This window comes from Gymnoscopelus braueri (genome assembly GCF_963280865.1).
Source record: "Gymnoscopelus braueri genome assembly, chromosome: 4".
Taxonomy (NCBI): Eukaryota; Metazoa; Chordata; class Actinopteri; order Myctophiformes; family Myctophidae; genus Gymnoscopelus; species Gymnoscopelus braueri.
Window position 1 is genome coordinate 20,407,843 of NC_137605.1, and position 27,567 is coordinate 20,435,409.

The 27,567-nt window shown below is 43.2% G+C and overlaps 2 protein-coding genes across 6 annotated transcripts in view; one reads left to right on the forward strand and one right to left on the reverse strand.

Annotated features, from left to right (window-relative positions):
* Positions 1-27,567, forward strand: part of plekhg6 (pleckstrin homology domain containing, family G (with RhoGef domain) member 6) — a 343,569-nt gene that overhangs the window by 128,729 nt on the left and 187,273 nt on the right. The gene's annotated exons all lie outside the window — the stretch shown is intronic.
* The window catches only part of kif13a (kinesin family member 13A), a 90,789-nt gene that overhangs the window by 46,997 nt on the left and 16,225 nt on the right, over positions 1-27,567 (reverse strand). For 4 of the 5 annotated variants that reach the window (XM_080427312.1, XM_080427311.1, XM_080427310.1 and 1 more), the window contains exons 3-7: positions 22,825-22,840; positions 16,820-16,880; positions 12,631-12,723; positions 10,869-11,049; positions 6,932-7,019 (exon numbers count right to left, since the gene is read on the reverse strand). In XM_080427312.1, coding sequence (XP_080283438.1) covers positions 6,932-7,019; positions 10,869-11,049; positions 12,631-12,723; positions 16,820-16,880; positions 22,825-22,840 — 439 coding nt within the window. Of the gene's footprint in view, positions 1-6,931; positions 7,020-10,868; positions 11,050-12,630; positions 12,724-16,819; positions 16,881-22,824; positions 22,841-27,567 lie in introns of those variants that run through there. The other variant, XM_080427313.1, reaches the window with a different exon arrangement.

Sequence of the window (27,567 nt, forward strand, 5' to 3'; positions counted from 1 at the left end):
CATTATTATGTTATTACACTATTACACTATTAAACTTGTTGCATTATTACACCATTACAATTATTACACTATTACACATATTACAACATTACCCTTATTCCGTTAATATATCATATAGCAGTCACTGGGTACCGGCCACTGGGTGCCAGGCAACGGCCCCGGTCGACCCGCCAACAGCCTTTTGGTGAAGAACCTGGGCTCGGTCCACCTCTATATTTTCATGGTATGCAGAGACTGACTCACGCATAGGAAATACATTGCCTTTTTCTCCAAGTCCTCAAACCAGCCAGGATGTGGAGTTGCGAATGAGAGGAAAGTGTCTTCCTCCTCCTGCCACTGCCCCAGTTTAGGAGACACCTTCAGGCATGGGAAGATGTAGTCTATATCCTCCTCCCACAGGCCCTCTGTTGACCAGTTCTCCTCCAAGAAGGTGTTCAGGTGTGGAGGAAGACTCATTGACTTCCTTAACGATCTGCTTTAGCAGCCTAGGCCAAATGTGGACCCGCTGTTGTAGGGTCTCAAACGGCACCAGCAAGTGTCCCAGCTTAGTACAACCGGGTTCCCTGAGAAATTTTCTTGCACACCGAGGACAGAGTTCCGACCCAACGCAAGCCACAGCCACATACCAGTTGTGGCATCAGTGTCTCTAGCAACTTTTAGGAGTCTCCAAGCCTCCAGAATGGACTCATGAATGGTGACAGCCCTGGCAGATATGCATTGTCTTCTGACGTTTCCCGATACAAATATTCAATTCATTGGTGAGAGTCAGTGTAATGTTTTTTTTATTTTACAGGAACACTGCAATTAAATTCTGGAATCGCATCTTCTCATAGGAATATGGAGAAATATAACACAACTGCTCTTGGATTTGATCTATAGGTCCAACATGAATCCAAGGATTTTAGTCAGCTAATTAAAGATGCTATTTCTCAGGGTGTCAAAAATGACAAAGGCTGATCAAACAAGTTGAAATTAATTTATTCACCAAATCAAATTTCACACAGGGAACTTTCTGACCGAAATTGAAATATAAATTAAGCAGATTCGTTTGAAAACAGTATCGGTGTAACAATTGAACATCATTCTACCATCCGGATTTGAACTAGAGGTGTCGGTTTCATGGTCCATCTCCTGTCATGGTGAGCTAAGCAATCGCAAGAACAATTTGTTTTGTCCGTATTTCAACAATCAAATCATTGACACTTAATAGAAGGGCGAAAGCAAAACGGAATGGAATGGAACACCTGGCGCGGGTCGGACCGAGAGAACCCCGCAATGCCACACACACACACACACACACACACACACACACACACACACACACACACACACACACACGTTGTTTATGTAGGATGGACAATCATGTGATCCATGTTTTATATTAAAATACATTATTTTGATAATGATTTTATGATTTTCATTTTAAAATATGGACTGACAGTCCTATAGCTATAATGTCCATAGAGAATATGTCCCCACCTGAAAGATGCTTATTAAACTTTATAGCCTAACTTGCCTGGTACCATGCATGCTTCATCTTACCATCTAAAATTATATTCCTTGGCTTGCAAACAGCCAAAAAGTGTGTAGCCGATGAAACACAACGGCTTTGCATTGATGACACCAGGTATAAGAAACTCATGAGCACACTGGCCAATACAAACTAATAGGCGAGTGCGCTCTGGTGCGCAATTTCCGCACTGCTGCTGTCCAATGTGTCCAAATTCATCTTTAAATGCCCTGTTTTCAGCACTGTCACATATCTTTTACACATATCTTTTATACTCTTTATACCAGGAGTCTTCAACGTTTTCAGGCCAAGGACCCCCTAGCTGAGAGAGAGACGAAGCAGGGACCCCCTCTATATTGTATAAAATTGTGTTTCAGATTAAACTTTTTTTGTTTACTTGGTCTGCTCTTTTTTCCCCTCTACACCTATATATCTCTTTGCCAAAAATAGTCGATCTACAAGGCGTTGTGAGCTTGTAGATCTGCTATTTTTGGCTAAAGTTCTCCTCAGAAAAGGGATGCCAGGGTTCAAGTGGTTAAGGTAAAAAAAAAAAAAAGATAACACACAAAGATTTGGTGGACCCCCTGTAGTAACTCTGAGGACCCCCTAGGGGTCCCGGACCCCCTGTGAAGACCCCTGCTTTATACTTTTGGATAGTGTCATTTCTCTTGTTAACTAGCAGATTAATGTTTAGCGATCTCAAGCAGTCTGTCTCTCTCAAGTAGCAGCCTGCAATCCATCCAGTAACGACCAATTTATGCTTCGACGTACAACGGTCAGTGCATGGTGGGAAAAGTACTCAGATATTTTACCTAAGTAAAAGTCTGGAATTCAAAATTGAGTAAAAGCACAAAAGTATTAGTATCAAAATGTACTTAAAGTACCAAAAGTAAAAGTACTAATATTTGAAAATAGCAGATCTACAAGCTCACAATGTGTTGCAATGCGATGCATTAGATTGGCTATTTTCAAATAGCCTATGTAGGCCTATAAAATAGGGCTAAAGTGGTTTTATAATATAATAATTGATAATAGCAAAGTAACTAGTAACTAAAGTTTTCAAATGATTGTAGTGGAGTAAAAGTACAATATTTTGCCGTTGGGGTGTAGAAGTAATACAATAGTAGGCCTACTGAAAATTGGCAATACTCCAGTAAAGTAAAATACCTAAAATTTGTACTTAAGTGCAGTACTTGAGTACATGTACTTTGTTACTTTATGACAACGGTGTTGCGCCCCGAATATATTCAATCTGCGCTGCAGTGTGAGCTTGTGGATTTGCAAAGCGATCCTGATGAATCATGCTTAATAATGTGACGTTGCAGCCTACGTCTGGCATTGCGGGGTATAATGAGAATAAAAGTAAAATCATTCAAATTATTGAATGATTATGATGAGGACGGTAGGCTTTGCTACATGGTCAGTCTTGGAGGAGGGGGGGGGGATACCGCTGTTTACGGTTTATTATGCACCTAATAGCTTACATTTTGATTCATTCTCTGTGACTGTGAGAGTATCACAAATGTGTGCCAAATATAAGGCGTTCTGTCTTGACTCTTGGAGTTCCAGTACATTTGTTAACTATCCATTTCTTAAATTAGCCTTTCATTATGTTCTGGCCCGCCATCTAATGCTTTAGAAAAAAAACGTTCATGTTGGTGCACCCTTCATAGTTCTTAAATCCATGAATTTTGCAAAAATGTTGCAAGGGAAGTCTCTGTGCCAGCCAGGATTATTTTGTTCTTCGTCGCACAATGGTTTCGAAGTGGTTAACATTATGCGATATTAGCTGTAGAATACAACTCTCGTAGACGTATTTACGATTCTGACGTTTTCAATCTACGAGAGTTGTAGGGTTCACCCCCATGACACAGGGACTTTCTGCACTATGCCCCGTAGACACTCCAAACATGTACAAATTGAAAATAAAGGTGCTTACCCCCACGCAGCAAATGTTAACTATCGCTACGGGGTAGTAGTTTAATGTAATAATCCATATCTTTCAATAAAGAAGTGTTTAATGCGACTGTGGCTGATTCTGTCGGAAGTTCCCAATGGGCGGTAGTGACGCGCCCATCTGGTGAAACCCGGAATTACACTCAATGTAAACAGGAAGTAAGCGAGGGTGAAACAATGGCATTCGGCCATAGACGGCATTAAAACACTTCTTTATTGAAAGATATGGATTATTACATTAAACTACTACCCCGTAGCGAGAGTTAACATTTGGGGCATGGAAGCACCTTCATTTTTATTTGTACATGTTTGGAGTGTCTACGGGGTATAGTGCTGAAAGTCTCTGTGTCCATGGGGGGTGAACCCTACAACTCTCGTAGATTGAAAACGTCAGAATCATAAATACGTCTACGAGAGTTGTATTCTACAGCTAATGCGATATACAAGACCACAAGTAGCCTACCGCGAATGAGACGCGTTGTGAGCTTGTAGGTCTGCTCTGATGCGGTGCACTGTGTGTGTGTGTGTGTGTGTGTGTGTGTGTGTGTGTGTGTGTGTGTGTGTGTGTGTGTGTGTGTGTGTGTGTGTGTGCGTGTGCGTGCGCGCGCGCTGCGCTGCTCAGGAGCGCAGCTGGCTGTTGGAGAAAAACACTGAATTGACATATGAAAATGTTGCCTTCAAAGATTGGTGTGGATAATGTGGGAAGGGTCTAATTATTTTATATTGATCTTTTTTGGGGTCACATTATTATATTTAGGCCTATCTTTTTTTAGGTCACATTATAGCTTAATATGGAACATGAACATCTCGCCATCAGATTGGATTGCCATGTCTGTCAGGCTGTCAGTCTGTCTGTCTATCTCGAGACAGAAAAACAGAGAGACATGATAGTATTATAATTTTCGGGGAACCATGACTTCATCACAACCCATCAATCATCATTGAATGAATAGGCACTTGGAGAGAGGGAGAGAGAGGGAGAGAGAGAGAGAGAGAGAGAGAGAGAGAGAGAGAGAGAGAGAGAGAGAGAGAGAGAGAGAGAGAGAGAGAGAGAGAGAGAGAGAGAGAGAGAGAGAGAGAGAGAGACAAGTGCGTGTCAGATAAGTGGCAGGCCGGCAGCGGACACACGGACTAAACATCTAATAGGCCTATAGGCTACACATGAACATTTTGCAAGGGCTGTTCTGGTATATACTTTAATTCATCAACGTGATGAAAGCGACCAAATAGGCTATTTCCATGGTGGACACCAGCCTAGGGTTAGACTTGCACAGCAGTTCATTGTCTGTCCATTGTCTGAGAAGCGCAGTGCTGATCCAATAATACAACTCATAATGACTACAGGCGTCGAAATTAAAACCTGTCCCATCCATAGAAGCCAATCTATAATAACGCATAACAATGAAGTAACTGGAAATCTGATTTCCAGTTATATTTATTCCCATGATTTGCTCTTAGGATGAATTAAACCCCGTATTTAACCAGGTCAATCTAAATGAGATTAAAGTTTATTATCTATTACATTAACATTGTAAAACGCATATGAAAAACACACCAATGGGAGACAGATTCTATAACACTTTGAATTGTATCAAAATGTGTGAAATCGTTATCTAGACGAGCAGGTGAGATGTGGTTTCGCTACTTTTTTCTTTCTGTTTTTCCTCTCTCCTTTTTGAGAGAGAAGGATAATTGTTGCGCTCTGCAGTCATGTAACACAGAAGTAATACCTCTATGGCATAAACGCATATGTTTATTGTTGTTGGAAGGGAGCTTTGGCGCATTTGGGGAGCATATAGGCATTGAAAAACATGGTCACAATTGGACCCGTTGGAAAGCCAGAGCGGCACCATTGATTTGACACCATAGGCTATACTGTACAGCTGTTTATTGCCTTGAAATAGAAGATTATTTAAGAGAAAATACTATAGCCTAGGGCTAGGCCTACATGTTACTGCTGATAATATATTTGCAATGATGCTAAATGAAGCAAATTCGTGTCAGATCAAAGCCACGTACGGTGATGCCCTGCACCATGCACTCTGCTTAAAAGCCGCTGTTGCTTAATTGCTTTATCAATGGATATTGATAGAATATACAGTGATGAGCTGTACACGAAACAAAAGCTAAGGTTCCAAAGAACTTAAAATTGATTTGATTTGAGAGAGCTCTAAGTGTTAGAAGACACCCACGACCGCCGAGTTTTTGGCACCGACCGCGCTGTGATTGCGTAATTCCTTGCGTAATTCATTCATATCAGGAAATAATGAAAGAATCCAGCCATGGGCCAGATAAACATACAAAGCTTAGATTTCACGGATTCTGGCGTTCTTTTTATTTTTATTTTGGTTATGATCTGACTGAGTATTAGCTAATATAAAAATCGCCTCGACCTCCGGAAAAAGACGAGAAGAGTGCATGGCGCGGTGATCAACCAAACCCGATGTTGGAATCATACTGTACAGTTTATAATTGCCTTGAAATAAAAGATTATTTGACAGAAATTAATACAGCCTATATGTTACTGATGACTTGGAATTAAATTTTATTGCAATCAATGCAATATTGATTGCAAAGGACAGGATTCAAGAATGGAGACTTGGAGAGGGACAGCGCACCTTCTGTGCGTAATTGCAGAAAGCCACTTCATAAATTGAATCACATATCAGGAGAGGTAACTGAATTAAATAATACAAATATTTTATTTTTTTTATTTTAAGACTTACACGTGCATATGAGGCGTTCTGTGCAGGGCAGAGTTATGTCACAAGGGCACACGATGCGTTATGTACAGAGCTCAGTTATGTCACACGGGTAGGTGAGGCGTTCCACGCAGCGCGCACCAAGGTGGCACAGCACCCACTCATCTCTCCGCGCCTCGCCTAGTCGCGTGACCAAATAAATCATGCGTGCGTTGACGCGTGCCTTTGCTACAGACGCATGAATCTACACGTAGACGTGTTACCCTGTAGGTCAAGATGCAGTGGTTGCACTGTTACGCGTGAACGCGCGCGTGCACGTGTTCCCATTGTGAGTCAATGGGAAAGTACACTACACGTCTATGCGGTTCTGTGCAACACAAAAAAAAAAGTACACGATTACAGGACAGGGGGTGTGCTTACGTGGCACTAATGGAGCCCCATAGTGTGTGTGTGTGTGTGTGTGTGTGTGTGTGTGTGTGTGTGTGTGTGTGTGTGTGTGTGTGTGTGTGTGTGTGTGTGTGAGTCTGCCTGCATGTGTGTCACTAGAGTTCCTGGACTCTGAAGTGTTTTCTTTCTTTAACTCCAGCCATGAATCAACAACGGATGTGATAGTCGTGTAAATATGAAGGATGCTATGGACGGACTAATGCAGCAAACGCATTTCCTGAGAGTGTGTGAATGTTTCGGTGCTGCGGTGAGGTATGCTGGGTGGGTTCAGTTGGGCTTATGACGCTACTGTGGTAATAGAAGGGCGAGGACATACCTCAAAGCCTGTCACAGCCAGCTGAGACAGACCGTCCACATATGGACCCAGGACTTTGTGCTCTCGTACTTTCAGAGACTGCCGGCTCCTAGGAAGCAGGAGATAAACAACAACATGCTTAGTATGAGAAGAGGAAGGAGATGACATAGAAGAAACAGAGTGCAGAAATGCTGAATTTCTCAAAACAAATGTACAGAATGAATGATAACTTAAGTTAACTTAACCTTGAATTGAATTTTATTATCACATCACAAGTAACAGGTATTAAAGATCCAATTTTATTTTATTAGCTCACAACATTTTGCAGTTTCAAGAAAAGAGTTAAAAGGGTAAAGAATGGAGAAATAAACAAGGGAAGCCTGCGTCTTCAAGACTGCTATGACGGCATAACTTAAACACTTAAACCATATGCTTAGTTGCAGTGGTGGAAAAAGTCATAATTCAAACAGTTCTGTTCCTAAGAAATTAACAATGACTTTCGAGTAGCATTTGGTAGCATTGCTAGAGCAATTGTGAATTTGAGATTTCTCTCAGATTCACATTAAGTACAAGCGTTTGAGTAACTTAATGGCTTATGCTGGCTATTATTCCTGATTATGGAGGCAAATGGAGTTACTTGCTTTGGACAATAAGAGAAACATTACATTGACGTCAATGAGCCTGCTATTAAATGTCTGCAGGATATGGGAGTCATGTTCCCAAAAACAAAATGTTTTTGTCCACAGATGTAACATGATTAGTGATCAAATGGCTTCAAATAGGCTTCTTAAAAAGACTCCTTGCCTTCAAAAAACACAATGGCAACCTTTAAGAGAATGGCTTTGGGTTGCTGTTTCAGCTCAGGTTTTCTCAGATGAAATTTCATATTTTTGATTGAGCTCTAGAATGTTGGAAAACATTATATACCGCATATTGCATACTTGAATGGAGGTCAGGCGTGCGTTTCACTAGATGGTGCAGGCGGGTCCACTGAAGCTGAACTTCAGTTGGCTGTTTGCCACTGTAGGGCTGTCACGATTACAAATTTAAGTCGACGATTAATTGTCACATAAATAATCGCATGAATGAAACATGAATACCGGTACATTTTTTTCTTCTTTTTTTTTTGCTTCATAATCACAAACTGCACAGGGCAGATATGACGAGTAACTTAAAGGTAGGGTAAGTGATTTTCTTTGGTTAAAATAAGTGTTAAATAGCTCTATATTCTGATAGTACTCATTGCTATAGAGTGTTTGTTCAGTAAAAGGAGTCTCCTTGTCTCTCCAGCTCTTTATAAAACAGAAAATGCATTTTCGTTTCAGTTTCAGTTTCAGTTTCATTTCCAATTTTATCCAATCAGGATAGAGAACTCAATCAGGATATAGATTAAACAAGTGAAATTGGAAGTGATGACACTAAGAAATGAGCAGGCAACATTGGAACTGGAACACTATAAAAATGAAGCTTAAAAATGGGTACTTTCTCCTGATTGGCTGAGAGTTTGACACCTACCGGAAAATGTATTTTCTGTTTATTAAAGAGCTGGAGAGACGGGGAGACTCCTGTTACTGAACAAACACTCTATAGCAATGATTACTATCAGAATATAGTGCTTTAACCTTTTAACAAAATACTTTTTGTTTTAACCCAAAAATATCACTTACCCTACCTTTAAATATACAAAGAAATGACTGACACATTTAATAATTTTGTATCAAAAATGTTTTAAAATAGCGGAAATAGCTGATCTACACGCTTACAACAAACTTTGTGACGTGTTGTAAGCTTGTAGATCAGCTATTTCTGCTATTTTTGGAACATGTTTGAAAATGTATTAACATGTTTCAACATGGAAATGATTATGACGATTATGCGAAACTAGACCATACCCGTGGGGGTATATGCGCACACGATCTGGCAACCCGGGAGCCAGCGAACACAAAAACGCTAACAAACAGCTGAGATTTCGTGTAATCGGAAAACGGGCTTCGCTGTTAGGTGCAATTGCTCCAGCCACTGAGGAGAAACGGCCAGAACCAATTTGGCCTCACCACTACAGTACACCACGCACCACTACAGAGGTTTGTCAAATTATAGGAGGATTAATCGCGGTTATCTCAAATAATTGCGATTAGGCGATTATCTAATAATTGTGACAGGCCTATTTGTCAGCTGTCCTGGACAAATCCCATAGATCAGTTGACACTTGACAGTCAACTTAGCACACTCCAGGCCTGTGGAGTCACTAACACTGGCAAAGCCCAAGTTCACAGCTCCAGCACGACGTCCAAAGCAATCTGCCTCCCACCGGCCGCAAAGCGGGGCACGACAGCTATGCGAAGATCACAGACGATCACGCACATGTGGTGGAACTAAGTAGTGACAGAAGGATTGTTTTTGCTATTATATGCAAGTAAGGCAAGTAGCAGTGCAGGCCCTGGAAGCAATCTACACAGGCTCAAAGTCACAGAAAGACAGAGAACGCGGGGGCCCCGGTTATATAAGCCAGAGGAAGCAGCCATCGAGATGCGTCTGGCTGCATCTTCAGACATCTGCAGCCAGCGCAGCACAGAGCGCTCCACTGTAGTCCCTCTCTGGGGCTCCCCTCAAAAGGCCACGCTGACCGCCTCCTCTGCACTGAGCTCCACTAACAGATGTCCCTGAAACACGCTCTTTCAACCGCCGGCCCTCCCATTCCGCAGTCCGTCCGTCTGCCGTGCCAAGCCACATCAGAACCATGACGAGGAAGAATGCGAGGCAGTGTCAGGGGGGATGACACCGGGCACTGTTTCGACAGGAAATGAATGGGCTGAGCTTCCTGCTCACGACGTTCTGCCGCCGACGTTTGCCCTTGCAAGCGGGGCTAGACACAACAGAGCGATGGACGGGGATGAAAACCAAGACAGAGAGAGAGAGAGCTCAGCGAAAGGAGTCGGGGGGGGGGGTTTGGTATCGTAGATTGGGTAAATCGTAAAAAAAAAACGACAAAAGCAACGCCGCAGCTCGAGCACACAGTGCTTCTCGTGTAACTGGCCGGCGTTTTGAACTGCGGGGTCATCACTGCACCCACAAGACTGAAGCACTGACAGCGTGTTCAGGTCATACAAGGATACATATCCCACGCGCTTACTTAGGCTGTTGAAACACCATGGCTACATCTGTCAATATTATACACTTGGGGGGGAGGGAGATGGAATACTTGTTTTGGATTCATTTCACCGTGACACGATGATACATCAATAACTGTAAGACTGTTACAGCAAAATACAGCAAACTCGCTGTGGCAAGTGAGGTTGAGGGTCAGCCTGCGGGGGGTGGGGGGGGGGGGTTCACCTGTAAGCAATTAACCCTTCATATATCTGTGTTTGTGCGGGCTCTCCAGGGACCGGAAACAAAACCTCTGAACAGAGTTTGTTTTGAAAGTCTTTGGAGTTTCCTGATGGACTATTTTAGTCGATCTCTATGCACCAGTATTATGAGTTTAGGTTGGATATTTTCTGGATAACAGACTTCACTACTTTTCTGGGTGCAAACAAATACAGTAGCAGATCTACAAGCAAACAACAAGCTTGTAAATCAGCATTTTCAGCGAATAGATTTGGTGTAGTGGGAAAAAAGGAGCGCAGTATACAGTATAGAGCCCTGGGGGACCCTGGTCAACTAAACATTGTCACTGTCGGGTGGAAACCGTGTCGGGTCCTATTTTATTATTATTTTTCAAAAAGTATAAAAGTGAAAATAACCGATCTACAAACTCACAACGCAGCTTGTAGATCTGCTATTTTCACTACTTTTGTGCGACACTCTCATATGATAGAAGTAGGGAATTAATTTAAAGATATGGAGATACAAGGTTTCTGGCCAACTGCAACAATATATAGGTTTAAAGTGGTTAACTCCACATGCTGCCAGCTGTGTCCTTACAAGGAAAATACATAAAAATGCAGACACTCACCCTTTGGGGTCCAGCAAGTCACGGACCTTCTCATTGTAGATCTCCATAAAGGACACCTCCACTTTGAAGGAGTGGGCTTCGCTCTCCTCCCTGTGGACCCTCTCAAACAGGGCACAGCACAGCCTGGGGATCAGACCAGGCTGCTTCTCGTTCCCCATCATGGAAAAGGACTTCCCTGAACCTGGAGACAAATACAACACATTTACAATAGAAATATTTCAGTCCATTTTGGTTTTATTTACATTCCTTCCTGTCTCTTGATTCCATCCGGAATTTAAACGGGGAAGTTACAATCATGTGATCGATGTACAATACGGTCATCTCTCGGTGCACCCCGAGTGAAGCAAAACTGTAACAATGACATTTTTGATGTATTGAAAATAACATCTGGAATATCAAGTCAGTTTATCAAACTGACTTGACTTTTGGCACCACTGAACTCTAAAGCCTGATGCAGACAGTGCACGATGGATACGACATGGCAAGGTTTGCGACTAGTCACTGCATATGGAATTTGAATGAAGTTGGTTGAATTAAACCTCTTGCAAATGAGGTCCGTCCACCGCAAACACAGTCAGCTTGCAAAGTTCCTGTTAAACTATCAAACTAGGCAGTGCTGATCAAATGTGAATCAAGATTCAGCAATGCCTATTTCTGACATATTGTAGTGTACTATTTAGCTCTAAAATGAGACAGTTTGTTACTTGGCCGCCATGCTAGATACGACAACTCAAAAACCAAGCTTGTTTGCACGTTCATGTTTAATGAGCAGAACAGCCTCAGAGCTGCAAGTGGGGCTTTGAGACTCGAGGGCCCTATATTGCGGCCGCCTTACCCCTTGGCACTACCCGCTACCTGTGAATTACGCACAAGGCAGCTGGCGCTGGCGCTAAACGGTATCTCTTTTTGGGGGGGGGGGGGGGTGTGTCCTTAGTCGACTGCCAGTCGACTATTGGCAATTAGTCGCCAATCAGATTCGACTATACAAATCCTTAGTCGGGGACAGGCCTATTGCCCACACATGTTTGGGAAAGCGCATAGCGGATTCTAAAACCACCGGCTATGCCAAATCCGTTTGGTTGAGCACGCCTGCAATGGACATGTTGGGAGTTGGGCCAGGCGCACAACTTTCAGTGGTCTCCCTCACTCCTAATTCTCAATGAATCTCTGTGATTCAAATTTTCCTATAATCAGCAGAAGTGAGAGTGTCAATTCCTTGTGTTTATATAAAATGATAGTCTATTCAAAGTTCAAACGCAAGGATTTGTGCTGTGCGGCCAGGACTTTTTTTTATTACTGTGCCTTGACTCCAGGCAATGATGCCTGTATTCAACATAGAATTGTAAACATTTAAAAGATTCACATTTAGTGAAGTTAAAATTTAAGAATTACATTTGAAGTTAAGAGCTGATATACCATGTATGTGGGTTCTAAGTAATCAAAATCTTCATTTAAGTATTATGTCATGTATAAAATCGGTTGAACCTCTCGGACAGGAAGTGTGATGAAAGAGCCAGTCAGGGCGAGGAAGGATACATGGTGAGTGATTTGCCAGTGTGCTCTTCCTGTTCTGTAGGGCCAAGCTACTAGGAAGAGCCATCTGCAGACCACTGGGCTTGCAGATCTAATTTAGAACATGACGTAGGATCTAGCATCTTAGGTTATTCTCCCCAAAAAGTATGCTGCACGATCTAATCAATTTCACAAACGGTTATAACAAATATGAAATGACATTTAAAATGTTAACTTGATATTCAATTACCTGTTTGTCCATAGGCAAATATGCAGGCATTGTATCCTTGGAATGCATTTTCAAGTATTCCCTCTCCAAGGCACTTGAACACCACCTCTTGACCTTAAAAGCAAAGAGTAAAAAAAAAACAGGGATTATGGTAAAAGAAACTAGAAAAAGTGCTCCTCGGAGCACAGGTCTCCGCCAGGTCAGGTAGGTTATTGTGGCCTCCTGGTGGCGCTATGACAGGCCAATGTGAAAAGCGTGGCATTTCTTCCTTGGCCTAATGGGAATGTGCGTGCATTCATGATTTGAGGCATTTTGTTGCAAAAATGTGTTTTGCTAAATTAGACCTGCTGGTGGCGCTATAACAGGGTAAGGTGAAAAGGGTGGCATTTCTTCCCCGGCCTATTGGGAATGTGCGTGCAAATTTTCACAGAAAGCGCACACTGCGTTCATGATTTGAGACATTTTGTTCAAAACGGACCAATCCTGCAAACTTTGGGAGCCAACCTTAGCCAATCAGGATGGAATATGACATATCAGACAGATCCGTCTTGATCACATGACTATAGAGATACTGTGTAACGATTTGCGTGATGTTTGGATAAGATCTGTAAAAAATGGGTTTTGCACTAATCGGCCTCCTGGTGGCGCTATAACAGGCCCATGTGAAACATTTGGGGCAGAGGTTCTGAATTGGCATCCAGGGAGTGTGTGTGCACAGTTTCGCAGCGACCGGGCCAACGGTGCCAGAGATTAGCCGCTCGCAGACAGATGGACACACGGACACACGGACGGACACACGGACGGACGGACAGGGGGTAAAACATACTCTCTCGCCATGCCTTTCGGCCTGGCGGAGACAATAAGACCCTTTTACACAGCCTGTTCAAGGCAAGAATGCCGTTATACAGCCTCAAAGTTCTGCATGGAAGGTACGGACGCGGAATGGCGGGAATTGTTGTTCCGCCGTTAAGCCGGCAGCAGAGGTAGTCACAGAGTCGAATTGACTTCTATATAAATGGGAGAGGTGGCCTGGGCGGTATAGGGGTGACATCTAACATCTGCGGTTTCTGCCTCGAACCACTCCCTTCTCTTCAATTTCTCGTACATTATGAAGTGATTTTTTTTAACTTTTGACAACAACTCAAAGGGCTATACAACTCCAGCATGCTCTTCTTATTTGGAAAAGCTGTCTTTATGTCGCTCGGTGAAGTAAAATGCTTCAGTACCGGAGCTTCTGTAACTGTGGTCTGGTCCATAGAGACACACAGGGACTACAAATTTCACGCCCACTTTTGAGACAGCGCCGCTACTCGAGGTCCGTTAGAACGATGAACTGCAGCTGCCAATGCATTCCCTATGAGAGGATATGAAAGTTAGCCTACTTTTAAAATTATCCTGCATTAACTGAAGACGATATTGATTTAAATAAAAATATGTTTCCAAATGTATGGAGTGTCTTTGTCAACATATCTTCTTGTTTTCTTAATAGTTGATGTGTTTCACATTTAATTTACCACTTTAACGAGTTACCCATAATGTTAACACAGCAGAGGGTAGACAGCAGACAGACAAGTTGTCGCATTTCAGTGACATCACTGTCTTTATGAGCGCCGAGCGCCGACCAGTGGCGTACCCACTGTAGAGGCAGGAGAGGCGGTCGCCTGCCCAACTAAGATCTCGCCTCCCCTAAAATAAAAAAATAACCAGAAAATGTGTCATTGCGTGCTTAATGTCCTCAAAGTCACGCATCCAACAAGCTTTGAACTGAGCAGATTGGACCTTCTGTTCCAGAGATAATGACCAAAACCTATTGAAAACGGCCACTTTCGCCAGTTTTCTGGGTATTGAAAACCTCAAGGGATGCGTCCGTGACGTATATACCATGCGACCACTTAAACTCTGGATCTCCGATGCTAGCGGTTTTGACATACTGATGGAGTATATTATAGTATATTGTGGGTAGTATATCGAGATGAAAGATATGGGACATTAAAAAGGACAAATTAAACAAATGGGACAGATTATTAGAACACAAAAAAAATCGCTACAGCCTCAGTAGTTAACCAGTGAAATGACGGTATTTTACAATGCCTCTCATCGTTCTAACGGACCCCGAGTGTCAAAAGTGGGCGTGGATTTGTAGGCCTTCCGCTTCCGGCCGTGTGTCTCTATAGATCTGCTATTTTCATTGAAGCTATTTAGTGTATTGGGAAAAAAGGAGGGGGCCTAGTATAGACCCCTGGGGGTCTCCGGTCAATGAACTATATTGGGTTTAAGTGGTGAGACGTCACCCGATGCAAAGTGATCTGATCAGTTGTCATGGTTGCAGTTAGTCCTAACAAGTCAGCTTGGTGTCTTAAAAAAGCAAAGCCTTTATGGCAATCCGGTGGGTTCTCTTAAAAAAGTAAGTAAGTACAGACAATATACATGAATACAGAGACACATAGAGATGTACTGTAAATACGTTAAAGTTAACATCAGTCAGTGATGATAGATTAACTAGTATCAGATGTCGAATGAGCATGAAAATGGCAAAACATGAAAAAACAAGAACTTCCGCTGTAATGCCCTTAACCTACTTATGATAATTAAAGCTTGTCTTCTCTCCTCTAAAATAAAATAAAAAATGACAGACTCAAAACAAAGACTCCTAAACAAACAAAACAAAACAAAATTAAGAGAGCTGGGGGGAGGCATGGGGGGGGGAGAGAGAGAGAGGGAGAGAGGGAGAGAGAGAGAGAGAGAGAGAGAGAGAGAGAGAGAGAGAGAGAGAGAGAGAAGGGGGGGGTTCATGAAAGGTGGCAGATTCCTGTGTGGTCATGTGGAAAGTGCTGGGCAGAGCGTGCAGAGAGATCTCTTGTGTTTTGCTCACTGTCATGCTCGTGGTGAATGGGGCAGCTGTTTAATGATCTAAATAAAGCTTCGGCGGCCCAGGCCCTTCAGGCGGCCCTCGGCTCAACAGATTGCCTCGTCTCTTCGGTGCCAACCACATACGGATCGGTTCATTTCCATCACAAAACTGGGCGAGAAGGCTACGACAAACGCGATGTATCGACAATGACTATGTAAATCTGCCACGTACTGGAGACGGGGGCTGTGACCTCGGCAGTGTTCTCTATATATCGTCGCTGTCGGGCAGAAACCTTGTATCTCCATATTCCAACATGTTTTTTTTAACAGATTAATGCCCTACTTTGCCGTACAAGAGTGTCACACAATAGGAGTGAAAATAGCCATGCGTTGTGAACTTGTAGATCTATTATTTCTCCTATTGTACAATGTTTTTAACCCATTAAGACCTGAGGCCGATTCTACGAATGTCTTCTAAATCCCAACAGTATTCTGAAAAAACTATTCTATATCAGTGGTGCTCAAACTTTTTCATGTCAAGGACCCCCAAAATTATACTTATTTGGCCGCCGACCCCCATCTCAAAATATTTTGTTCCAGGGACCCCCAGAAGCAAAGATTCAAGTAAAAAAAAATCGCTTTAAAACAATATATATTCAAAGATTTGCACACATTTGCATAATTTTTCAAAAATAGCAGATCTACAAGCTCGTAGCGCGGCACTCGGTGCCGCTCTATGAGCTTGTATATCTGCTATTTTTTAATAGCCAAAGTGTAAAATAATGCTTTTTAGCTCAAATGAAAAAGTTACACAGATGCGTTCCAGGTCTTAATGGGTTAATAGATTAATAAAAAAGGACACCCGGTTTTGGACATACAAGCTTTCCACCCGACAGCAACAATATATTATGTGTTGGAAGACACTAAGGCTGTAACCCTTCAGTTGGCGTAATTTATTACTAGCAAAGTGAAGTGTGTCTCAAGAACTCAGCATTCAAGTTCATGCATAGGGAAATGTAGGTACATGAAAGCACATGTCCACAAAAGGAGATGTAACCGTGACCAAAGTGTGCTATTTCTGTTGTTGCGATGTGTTATGTAATAGCCAATATGCACGTCAAATACCCCAATGGCTTGTATTATGACGAACCACTTTACCACCCAGGACAAAAGACACTGACTCGTTCATTCGTTTGAATTCGCTCACTCAAAATGCAAATGCAGGCCCTGCATGGTTCTTTTGCATGATGTAAGAACCACCACTTTCCATGGAGCTGCAGCATACAGCGCTCACCTGGCAGCTTCCACACAAGCCTGAGACATGTCTGGAGTTCTTTAGCAACACTCGTGAGTGACTCACCGGCGTACTTGGGAACGTTGGACTCGTCCATAGACCAGAAGCAGTGGTCGAAGGCAAACACCTGCACGAGACACAGAGAGAATGAGGGAGCTTAATAAACACACACACACTTTTTGGAAACACACACCTGTCCAACCATGTGCAGTCTAGCTAATGTTTGAGGGCAGACACCTTAAGCGAGGCTTATTGCACTTACGTCTGAGTTAGATGAACTCTCAACTAATCAGCGTTGCGACTGATTTTGACTTTGTTGCGCGCCAGTGTCGCACACCAAAAATAGCAGATCTATTTTTGGTCCGTGTCATGGCGGGCAACCAAGTACAGCATGAAGGGACGTTCAAACCGAGCACTATAGCTATAAAGATATAGTTTTAAAAATCAAAAACTCAAGTGGATGGCGAAGTCCACACCACAACTATAACAAAGACAATGGTGGACGATATAGTTATAGTTATAGTTATCGTTGGTGTGAACGGCCCTTAAATCAGGCATTAGAGATAATGGATTGTTGTTTGGACACTGTGGCATCACGGCTACCCGCACGGATCCACTGTCGGCCGGGGCTCTGTTTTGTCACGGCGGCGGGGACTCAAATGAAATCATAAATCAGGGTCAGCGCTCCCCAGTAGACATTCCAGCTCCCAGTGACCCCGGTCTCCAAGGCAACGGTTCTGGAGTTGTTCCTGGGAGTGGCGAGCAGAAGACTGGCCCTCAGCCCTGGTCCCTATAGGCCAGCCATTCCCAAACTGTGGGTCGCGGACCACTGGTGGGCCGTGAAGATATTGCAAAAGTTTTTTTTGTCTTTAACCCATTAAGACCTGGGACGCATCTGTGTCATTTCTAGATTTGAGCTAAAAAGCATTATTTTACACTTTGGCTATTCAAAAATAGCAGATCTACAAGCTCATAGCGCGGCACCGAAAATGTGTGCAAATCTTTGAATATATATATTTTTTAAGCGAACATCTGTAACTCAAATCTTTGCTTCTGGGTGTCCCTGGAACAAAATATTTTGAGATGGGGGTCCGCAGCCAAATACATATACATTTTGAGGTCCTTGACATTAAAAAGCTTGAAAACCGCTGACGTCTTTTCAAAAAACTGTTAGGATTTAGAAGACATTTTGTAGAATCGGAACCTCAGGCCTTAACTCTCTCAGTGCCACGCCCCGACATATCCCGAGTTTTTCCCGAGTACCCTCAGTGCCAGCACGAGAAATCCCGAGTTTTTACTTTTGACTGTGGTCGCGCTATTCTGTATATTTTTCATGATCACTTTCGTTTCCTGACTACATCAGACTCACCCGGAGCCGGATGTAAAAAAAATATTTCATTTCCGGGTCACGTTGTTTTTCTCCGGTGATTTTCGGCCAGAATAGGGAAAGTCACGGTTTTTCACACGGTATAAAAAGCGAACGGAGAGGTCCACGTCTACTCTCTTTGGTCTGGGTGACGATCAGTCATCGTAGTCGTGTATCGCATCGTAATTTAGCGCGATCAACGATTGTCGAAAATGTCAACATCCGGTTCTGACCGGATATGACGTGAGCCTGTTTGGGAGGGGGTGAGTGAGCCAGCGAGATCATCAATGTGTCGATTTGTTGCTCTCTACTGGTAGAACTGTATTATGGGTTTAAAACCCCAATCAGATCATTTATTTGAATGAAAAATTACAAAATTACAAAATAAAAAAAAACGCTAATTCCTGGCAGTTTGGGAGTACTTTATGAAAATACTCTTGGCAGTGAAAGAGTTAATGGGTTAAAATCTTGAAAAGAAACAGCTTTCTTTGTGATACTGATAAATAGGAACCTAAAGTATACTACGTAAGTTCCACTGATCCAAGCCGGAACACAAAATTTATGTTTATTCAAATAAACATTCTGAAAATGGCCCACCCGTCTGACCAACTAACACGGGCCGCCCTGTTAAGTGGTCACATGGGTGGGCCGCAAACGCTTTCGAGATTTTCAAGTGGGCCCTGATCCAGAGAAGGTTGGGCACCGCTGCTTATGGGCCTCACGGTAGACACAGAGCCCGTCGTGTCATGCATGTGATCTAAGCTATGGCTGAATGCATGGCACAGGAAGGATTCTCCCAGGGAGAGCGAGTAGTGCTGTTTACTAAGCTCTGCTATTCTATGTGGAGATCTGTGTGAACTTATAATGCATCATCACAGTTGAGTTCCTCCCTCGATATGGATGTATTGTGAGAACACTCTTCACAAGCACTCCTGCTCCTGCTGCTTAACCTCAACCGTGTGTACAGTGTCGTACACACGGTGGGTCGGACCCATTTCAGTTTGGGTCGCGGAAACATTTTTATGGGTGCTCGTCACCTTTTTTTTTGCTTCCTACATAAAGAAGAAATATATATTTCAAAAGCTTTTTTTTTAAAGTCACAACTTTTCATCAATTATTCTTTTTTTTTTAACAGAAATAGTGAAAATAGCAGATCCACAAGCCGGCAACGCAGCGCGAAGCAACGTGTTGTGAGCTTCTAGATCTGCTATTACCACTAGTTTGGGTCCCGGGCCAACGTCTAATATCTCTTTTGGGTCTTGAGCTAAAAGGTTTTGGAACCACTGGTATAGAAGACCTACCTTACTTATTTTAGATAAGCTAGTTTTATTTGATAGTCTTTCCTTCCACTGGCTATAACATTTGTAAACCACTCATGGCCTATTTCATACTTTGTCACACGGCGGCGTCTGACAATCTATTCTACAGGCTCACAACGTATCACGATGCGACACGTTTTAAACATTTTCGCCTGGGATGACATGCCCAAAATAGGGACGCCAGGTTAAAAGTAGTTAAATGTGTCTTTGTCAGCCAGAGTCTTTGTACCGTACATGTTGCAAACTCTCTTTTCTGTTCTTCTCAATGGACCCAGGAATAGTATAACATAACATGCAAATTGGCATTTTGCGTCAACTCAGCCACATCCGATTTCAAGCTCATCTCTAAAATGCTGAAGGAATGGTGCTGCATTGCGAGCACAGCACATCTGCACACGTTGCAGCCAATTGGCAGCCGGTGAGATGCTGTGCCGCCAGAGCCGAGTTCCCCTGGTGAATGTCTAACCCAAAATGATTGAACTGTTTTCTAATGGTAGTAAAAGGGCACCGGCTAGGGCACAGCTTTTAAATGTAGGGGCCGCGGCCCCCATCCGGGGGACAACCAGGGGGGCCAATTGGAAGGGAGAGGGGAGGGGGGAAATTGCTTGGTTATTTATAACAGTAGTTCTCAGACTTTTTCGTGCCAAGGACCCCCAAATTGATATATATTTGGCAACGGACCCCTATCTGAAAATGTGTTGTGCCAGGGACCCCCCAAGAAGAGCTTGTATATGTGCTATTTTTGAATAGCCAACATATAAAATATGGATAAAAGGGGTTCAAATGATTGTGATGCTGTATTTTTTACTGGGGACCCCCTGGAACCCCCTCAAGGACCCCTGGGGGTCCCCGGAAAACACTTTGAGAACCACTGATTTATAGACTGGCTGTGTTCGCTATTTTTCTTTTCTTTTTTTCTTTTGGCAATAGGGGGGAGGGGGCACAGCCAGAGGCTATGGCTATTTGGGGGTCCTTGGCATGGAGAAGTTTGGGGACCTGCAGCTAGTGCACGGTCAGCATGGGAAGGCCTGAGATCATTGAGTGCTTTGAAAGCAAGCCCCCCTCTTGTCACTTCAGACAAGTGAGTGGGTGCCATTCAAGGGAACAAAAGTGCCATCATTCTCAATTAGGCCTGGCTTAGTAACTATGAGGGGCTTAACTCTCCTCCTGGTCAGCCTCTCTGCGGTAAAACTGCAAATTATTCCTGATTGGACACATCCTGATTAATCAGTAGCCATAATTAACCACTTAAACCCCATTTGCCGGAGTCCCTCAGGGCTCAATACTAGTGTCTTTTCTGTTTTCTGTTATTGTGGGGAAAGCTTTCGCTGAAAATAGCCGATCGACAAGCTCACAACGCGATGCTTTCCCCACAATACCGATGCTTGGATTTAAGTGGTTAATGACGACGGTGCGTTCTAAAGCACAGTCTGTCCAAGACCTGGGATTAAAACAGCTTGGACGTGATGACTGGGACAGATAGGGCAGTGGTTCTCAAAGTGGGGTCCAGGGCCCAGCAAAATGTGTTAATATAGTATCAACATCAGTTTAACTACGGTACTTGAACCCTACATACCGTACGGCTAGTTGAAAATATGTGTACAAGCTTCTTGAAAAAGTCCGTTTTTTTAGGGGTGAACTATCCCTTTAACTTTTCAATAGTTTTCAATACATTTGAAACATTTGAACTCCATCTTATATCTGTACACTGAATCTTGTCCCTGGCACGAAATATTTTAAGACGGAGGTCCGCAGACAAATACATATGAATTTGGGGGTCCTTAACACAAAAACATTTAAGAACCACTGTTTTAGGGCTTAGCAGACACCCATGTGTTCCTCTGCTACAGTACAGTATATGTCTGAAGCTGTATAGTGAATATGTATGAATAGTTGGAGGTTCTCGGACCCCCGGGGACCCCCACCAGCTCGTGGCCATCCACTAGTGTTTCCCAGTCGGTCGGCCCCCATAACGGGCTGAGCACAAAACCCCCGTCCGTCGCTGCGTGTGTGCGAATCCTGGCCATCTCTGAGCCAGTCGTCAAGGGGGGACGTGGGGGTGCACTCAACAATGCAGCCTTGAATGCACGCGAACACACACACACACACACACACACACACACACACACACACACACACACAGTGTCTATGCTCATCCCTCTCTCATTGTGGGGCCTTTTGTGGGGACGTTTCACTAGATTCTCGCTGCACTGACACGTTCACACGGACGTCCATCCGGCTCCTGCTGACTGACCTAACAACCAAAGCCCTCTCCATCACGTCCCTGGAGACGGTGCCCTCACCCCTGGCCTGGTCTGCTGTGCTGCACAGGGGACCCCGGGGGTGGGGTGGGGGGTTGGGGGGGGGGGATGGGTGTTGGGTGCAGTCAGTAGAGCTGCATTGACCCAGTGATGCGCTGACTGCAGTGTCTGGCTGTGTCAAGGACCCCTCAAATTGATATTTGGCCGCGAACCCCCCTGTCTGAAAAGGTTTTTGTGCCAGGGACCCCCAGAAGAGAAGATTTATGAAAAAAAAAAACTATTCAAGATTATTCAAAACATTTCCAAACATTTTGAGAACCACTGCTGTAGACGACTAGTTACGTTGAAAAAATAACTCCTTTCTGTTCCCGCTGACTCTGTACAACGTAAGCCAGGTCGACGTTAGGCCTGATCTATACTTGGGTACGCATCGTGTCATGCGCAAGGAATAGCCAATCTCTAAGCGCTGCGACCCGTTGTGAGCTTGTACATCGGCTATGTTCAGTGAGCGACACCTGCATTCAACTACGCATATTATATGTCTCACCCTTTAGGGCAGCTCTGCCGTCGGACTGCTCACTGTTCATTTCGAGATAGGTACGTATACATAGAAAGGACGTTCCCTGGGAAAGTGGACAACGCTGTGTTTACCGAGCCCTAAACGGTCTGTGTGCTCTGTGGGTCCATTGCAATAACCAGTGCTGTATGGAGGACTGGTTACACTGCAAATATAACGGACGGTTTCTGTTGACTCTGCACAAGGTCGGTGATGTATTGCTAGGCAGTGTTGCCAGATTTTGCGTGAAACAAGCAACCAGGTCTATGAAAACTAGACGAAAAAGAAGCGACTAAGGAGGCCACATGAGCACTTTAAAGGGATAGTTCACCCCCAAAATGACTTTTTTTCTATCGATTACTCACCCGATGGAGCCTTGAATTCATGGATTTTTTTTTGTTTATGTCACATTCCTAAGCCAATAATTTGATGAGTCTCCGGTAGGAGACTCAAAGAGTCTCCATTGAGTCTCCTATCGGAGACTTAGTTTTTTGTCACTGTGTTCCATCATTGCGTGCAATTAAATGTATGCACATGCAGTAGATAAATGAACTGAATGAATCACATACCTTTGTTTGTTTCCTGCTGCATGGGACCAGCACCGATTGCAGTGGTGATAGAGCGTGGGAAATGAACAACAGATAGAGAGAGAAAGAGAGACAAACAGACAGGAGGGAGAGAGAGAGACAGACAGACAGTGAGGGAGACAGAGGGATAGACACACAAACACACAGAAGACATTGTTAGCATTAAAATAACTTCATATAATGTATTTAAGGCATTAATATAATGTCACAGTCAGAACAGCTGCAAATGTCTTCTCACAAAGGAAACTCCTCATCTACTCTTTGGACACAAATGGCTTCCAGCTAAAACACTAATATCGTGTGGGCCATGAACTTAATTTTAAACATTTCTACAGAAAACTATTTGGGCCATTTGGGAAGACTTCGCCCCACAGAAAACTATGACAATAGTAAGAAAGACAGTGGGACCTCCTGGTGCGTTCCCTTCATTCATTCCTGTCTCTTCATTCATTCATTCATTCATTTCCCCACTGTGGCATTTCCTGGTTGGGGGGCAGGTTTGCTGTTATTGGGTTCATAATTGGGCCAGTGGAGCGCGAGGAAGGGAAGAGATTTAGGATTCAATGTCCCACTGCCTCTGTTGGGTAAACAGGCTCGGTGCCTGTGTACTTAGCCGAGAGGGGGAGGCCCCCAAACCCAGCAGCATTACCTCAGCACTCCGCTCCACACAACACACTGACTACCCACTGCCAGAGCACCAGGACAAAAGAATGTGAGGCCTAAGTCATGCAGATCTCCTTTCCAAAATGTGGAGCAAGATGTCTACAACACACACTGCGCGATTTTGGCCATCTTTATCTGTGCAAGGTGTTAACGTACCGGCTGAGTCCATTTGACGCAGTCGCTGAACAAATGGAGCCCAGGTCATGACTAGGCCTGTCACAATTATTACATCATCGTCTAATCGCAATTATTTGAGATAATCGCAATTATTTTTGCTTAATCGTTTCCATGTTTAAAAATGTTTTCGCACATTTTGAAATACAAAAATTGTAGATCTGCTATTTCTGCAATTTGTACATGTATGTCAATGTAAAAATGTATGTAAATATGTCAATAATTTCTTTGTATATTTCAGTTATTTGTCATATCTGCCCAGTGCAAATTTTGATTACGAAGCCTAAAAGGCATCATATGTTCCAATGTTCAATGGTCAAACACACAATAATCGTCAATCGCAATTATTTGAGTGACAATTAATCGTCAACTTAAGTTTGTAATCGTGACAGCCCTATATACCCAGGTCATGACTCTACGGTTCAGATCGCAGTCAGCTGTCCTTGACCCTGTCACACTGAACGACCCCAGACAGTTAACAATCATACACAAAGAACGTGTTTTGCCCACAATGTGAAAATTATGTCTGGGACGCAGCCGTGTAAGATGGCCAAAATCACATCGGTGTCATGGCTGCTCAGGCAGTTATGGCACAGATCAAGCTGTGGTTTGTGTCAAGTGCAAGCCCAGCTCTCGACCACTGCTGCATGTCGTCCCTCTTCTCTGTCTCTCTTTACTGTGTGGTTTATCCAAAAAGTTGAAACCATGAGAGAGTATGTCCTACATTTTCATTTATGTAAGTCCTTACGTGGCTGGAACACAGGCTTTGCTGCAGGTGATGGGGTAATATTACGTACTATAACCATCTGGGCTATGCCTATTCAACAACAACCATAATTGAACGACAATCTTTGTCAACTCTTTGACAAAGACTACAGTTTATCACTTTCTAAGCCTGCTGTTCAATTGTCTGTTTCGGTGTCTGCTCACATTACACAGCAATCTACCCAATAGATTTCGTGATATCTTGTGCGCAATTGGAAATTATGGGCTAATGGTGGCGCTAGAGGAAAGGCCATGACGTCACCAACATCAGTAAGGTTTATTGCCCAGGGAGGAGGAAGGTGCTGCACAACAAATTCCAGATACCTTATGTTGTTTGGTAGCAAAGTGAATTATTAGTGTATAACAAGACAACTAAAATAACAAGGACAACATGAGTATATGGAACCTAATCTGCTACATCGGCATCTTGAGAGCCCGGCCACTGGAGAAAACAACAGTGTGTGTGTGTGTGTGTGTGTGTGTGTGTGTGTGTGTGTGTGTGTGTGTGTGTGTGTGTATTTGACTGTTGTGCAGGTCCAATTCAGTAGTCAGAAAATGCACAACTCACAATCTAACACTCTTAAAACACCGATTTGCACTGTGATGCCTGCCACGAATTCAGGACATGTTGTATAACATTTGTGGGATACATCTTTTTTTTAAATAACATTTTAGGTGAAAATATCATAAAACAGGAACCCCTTCACACACACATATACACTCACACCTCCATTTTCTAATTACAGGCATTTTTCCTGTAATTTCAGGGGGCGTTTCTGCCCTTTGCCTCAGACACCTCACCCCCCAACCCATGACTTTGCAGCAGCAGATCCCTCCCTGTGGGCCTCTGCTGGCATCGCCTTCACTCACTAACAGCCTCAGTGAGACTCAAACACTGGAGCAGAAGTGGACTGAGCCACTTGGAACAAGCTCCAACAACTAAACTGGAGTGCAGAGTTTTGATCATCACTGGACCAGGCTGTTCTAATAGGGTTCTCTCAGCTGGTGGTTTGGGACCATATGTGTCAAAAGATGTGCTGCAAGGGTCAAAGAGCAACTCTCACAATCATTTTGTTCTGTGTCCCGTATTAATTGCTCAGGGCAAAATCCAGGTTGTGGTATGAAACCAGTTTTAAAACCAGTTGAAAGCCACTGCTGTCGTGACGTGTCAAACATGTACAGAACTGCTATGATGGTTTCCTTTGGCGACAGATTTATGACCCCGAAAGCAAAGTGCTCTCACTAAACGACACAGAAAACAACAGAGAAATGAGAAAGACATCAACCACCGCCCACTGCAGAGCAGTCAGCGGATTCCCTGTCTGTAGACTGGACTGTGCTCAAGCTCACTGTAATAAGGGTGAAAGAGTGAGAGTAAAGAGGAAAAACAAAGAAAGAAGAGCACCTCGTTTTTTCCTTTTTTCTTTTCTCCAATGAGAACCTTTGCAGAGACGACGTCTTAATCAGAGACGACAAACAGAGCCCACCCTGTTCCTCTGGTGTAGAGGTTGACCCATATATCGTACCAATATTAGCATTTTGTACCACATCAGGATCGGCTGCTAAGGATGCCATCATGGCAGCTTTGTTTCTCCTTTTCAAATTTTGCACATTGTTTGTAAAGATATTAGTTATCCGGTGTACTTCCAAATTTCTACATTTCATATATATATATATATATATATATATATTTAAAATTCAGTACAGTACAATATGGAGGCAGCAAGCTATGGCATACCGTTAGAGTACCGTTAGAGTACAGTAGTTTCAGGTCTACTCCCATTGAGATGTGTCTCCACATGTGCAGTGATTACACACTGTCACTTAGAACTAATGAAGCGAAGGACTATATTATGTGAAAACTAGAAATACAGCATGGCAGTTGTATGCCTGCCTCTCCCTAGTAGCTGCAGCTTAGATCCATCTGTCCAAACTCATATAATACAATATATCGCAATATTGCTTTGATACACGGCACAATGGAGGGAATTGTGCAAAACTGCCTATGTCTGAGGCACAAATGTACCTAGATTTCCCACAGATTTATTGTATCCGTTTTATATGCTGTATGTGTTGCTTCATTTCAAAATAATACCCGGTTGGCTACACAGGTCTTCATTGAGCAGTCCGAGATCATGCAGGCATTAAAGGAGTAGTTCACCCAAAAAATGACTTATTTTCTATCAATTACACACCCCATGAAGGCTTGAATTCGTAGAGATTTTTTTGTTTTTGTCGCATTCCTAAGCAAATAATTTGATGACCGGCGGAAAGATGCTAATGTCTCCAGTAAGAGACTCAAAGGAGACTCTTTGAGTCTCCTACCGGAGAGACCGCCTATCATCAAATTATTGGCTTAGGAATGCAACAAAAACTAAAAAAACTCCATGAATTCAAGGCTTCATGGGGTGTGTAATTGATAGAAAATATGTATTTTTTTGGGTGAACTACTCCTTTAACAGCTGCAGGACATTTTCAATTGCTTAAATTTGCACAGCGTGCGCGTTAACTTAATGCTCGAGGGCTACTGAGTACGTCGAGCAACAAAGGGCGTGACACAGAAGTGCCAGACGGTATCAGACCGGTCTTCCCCTCGGTGGCTGATGCAGGTTGACACTGCAGCCTCTGCCCAGCATGGCCGAAACCTCTGAGGTTCCTGAAACTGCCAGTTCCATCATGTGGCTTAATGTGTGTGTCATCATTAACCCACTTAGACCGGGGAAAGAATCTGTGTCATTTTTAGATTTCTTTGGCTATTCAAAAATAGCAGATCTACAAGCTCATAGCTTGTAGATCTGCTAAAAAAACGTGAAAATGTGTGCAAATCTTTGAATATATATATATTTTAAAGCAAACTCAAATCTTTGCTTCTGGGGATCCTACAAATGTCTTCTAAATCCTAACAGTTTTCTGAAAAACATATGTTGCTCCAACTTTTTCATGTCAAGGACTCCCAAAATTATATGTATTTGACCGGCGACCCCATCTCAAAATATTTGGTTCCAGGAAGTTAGGGACCCCTAGAAGCAAAGATTTGAGTTACAAATGTTCCCTTTAAAAAATTATATATATATTCAAATATTTGCACAAATGTTCAAGATTTTTTTTACAAATAGCAGATCT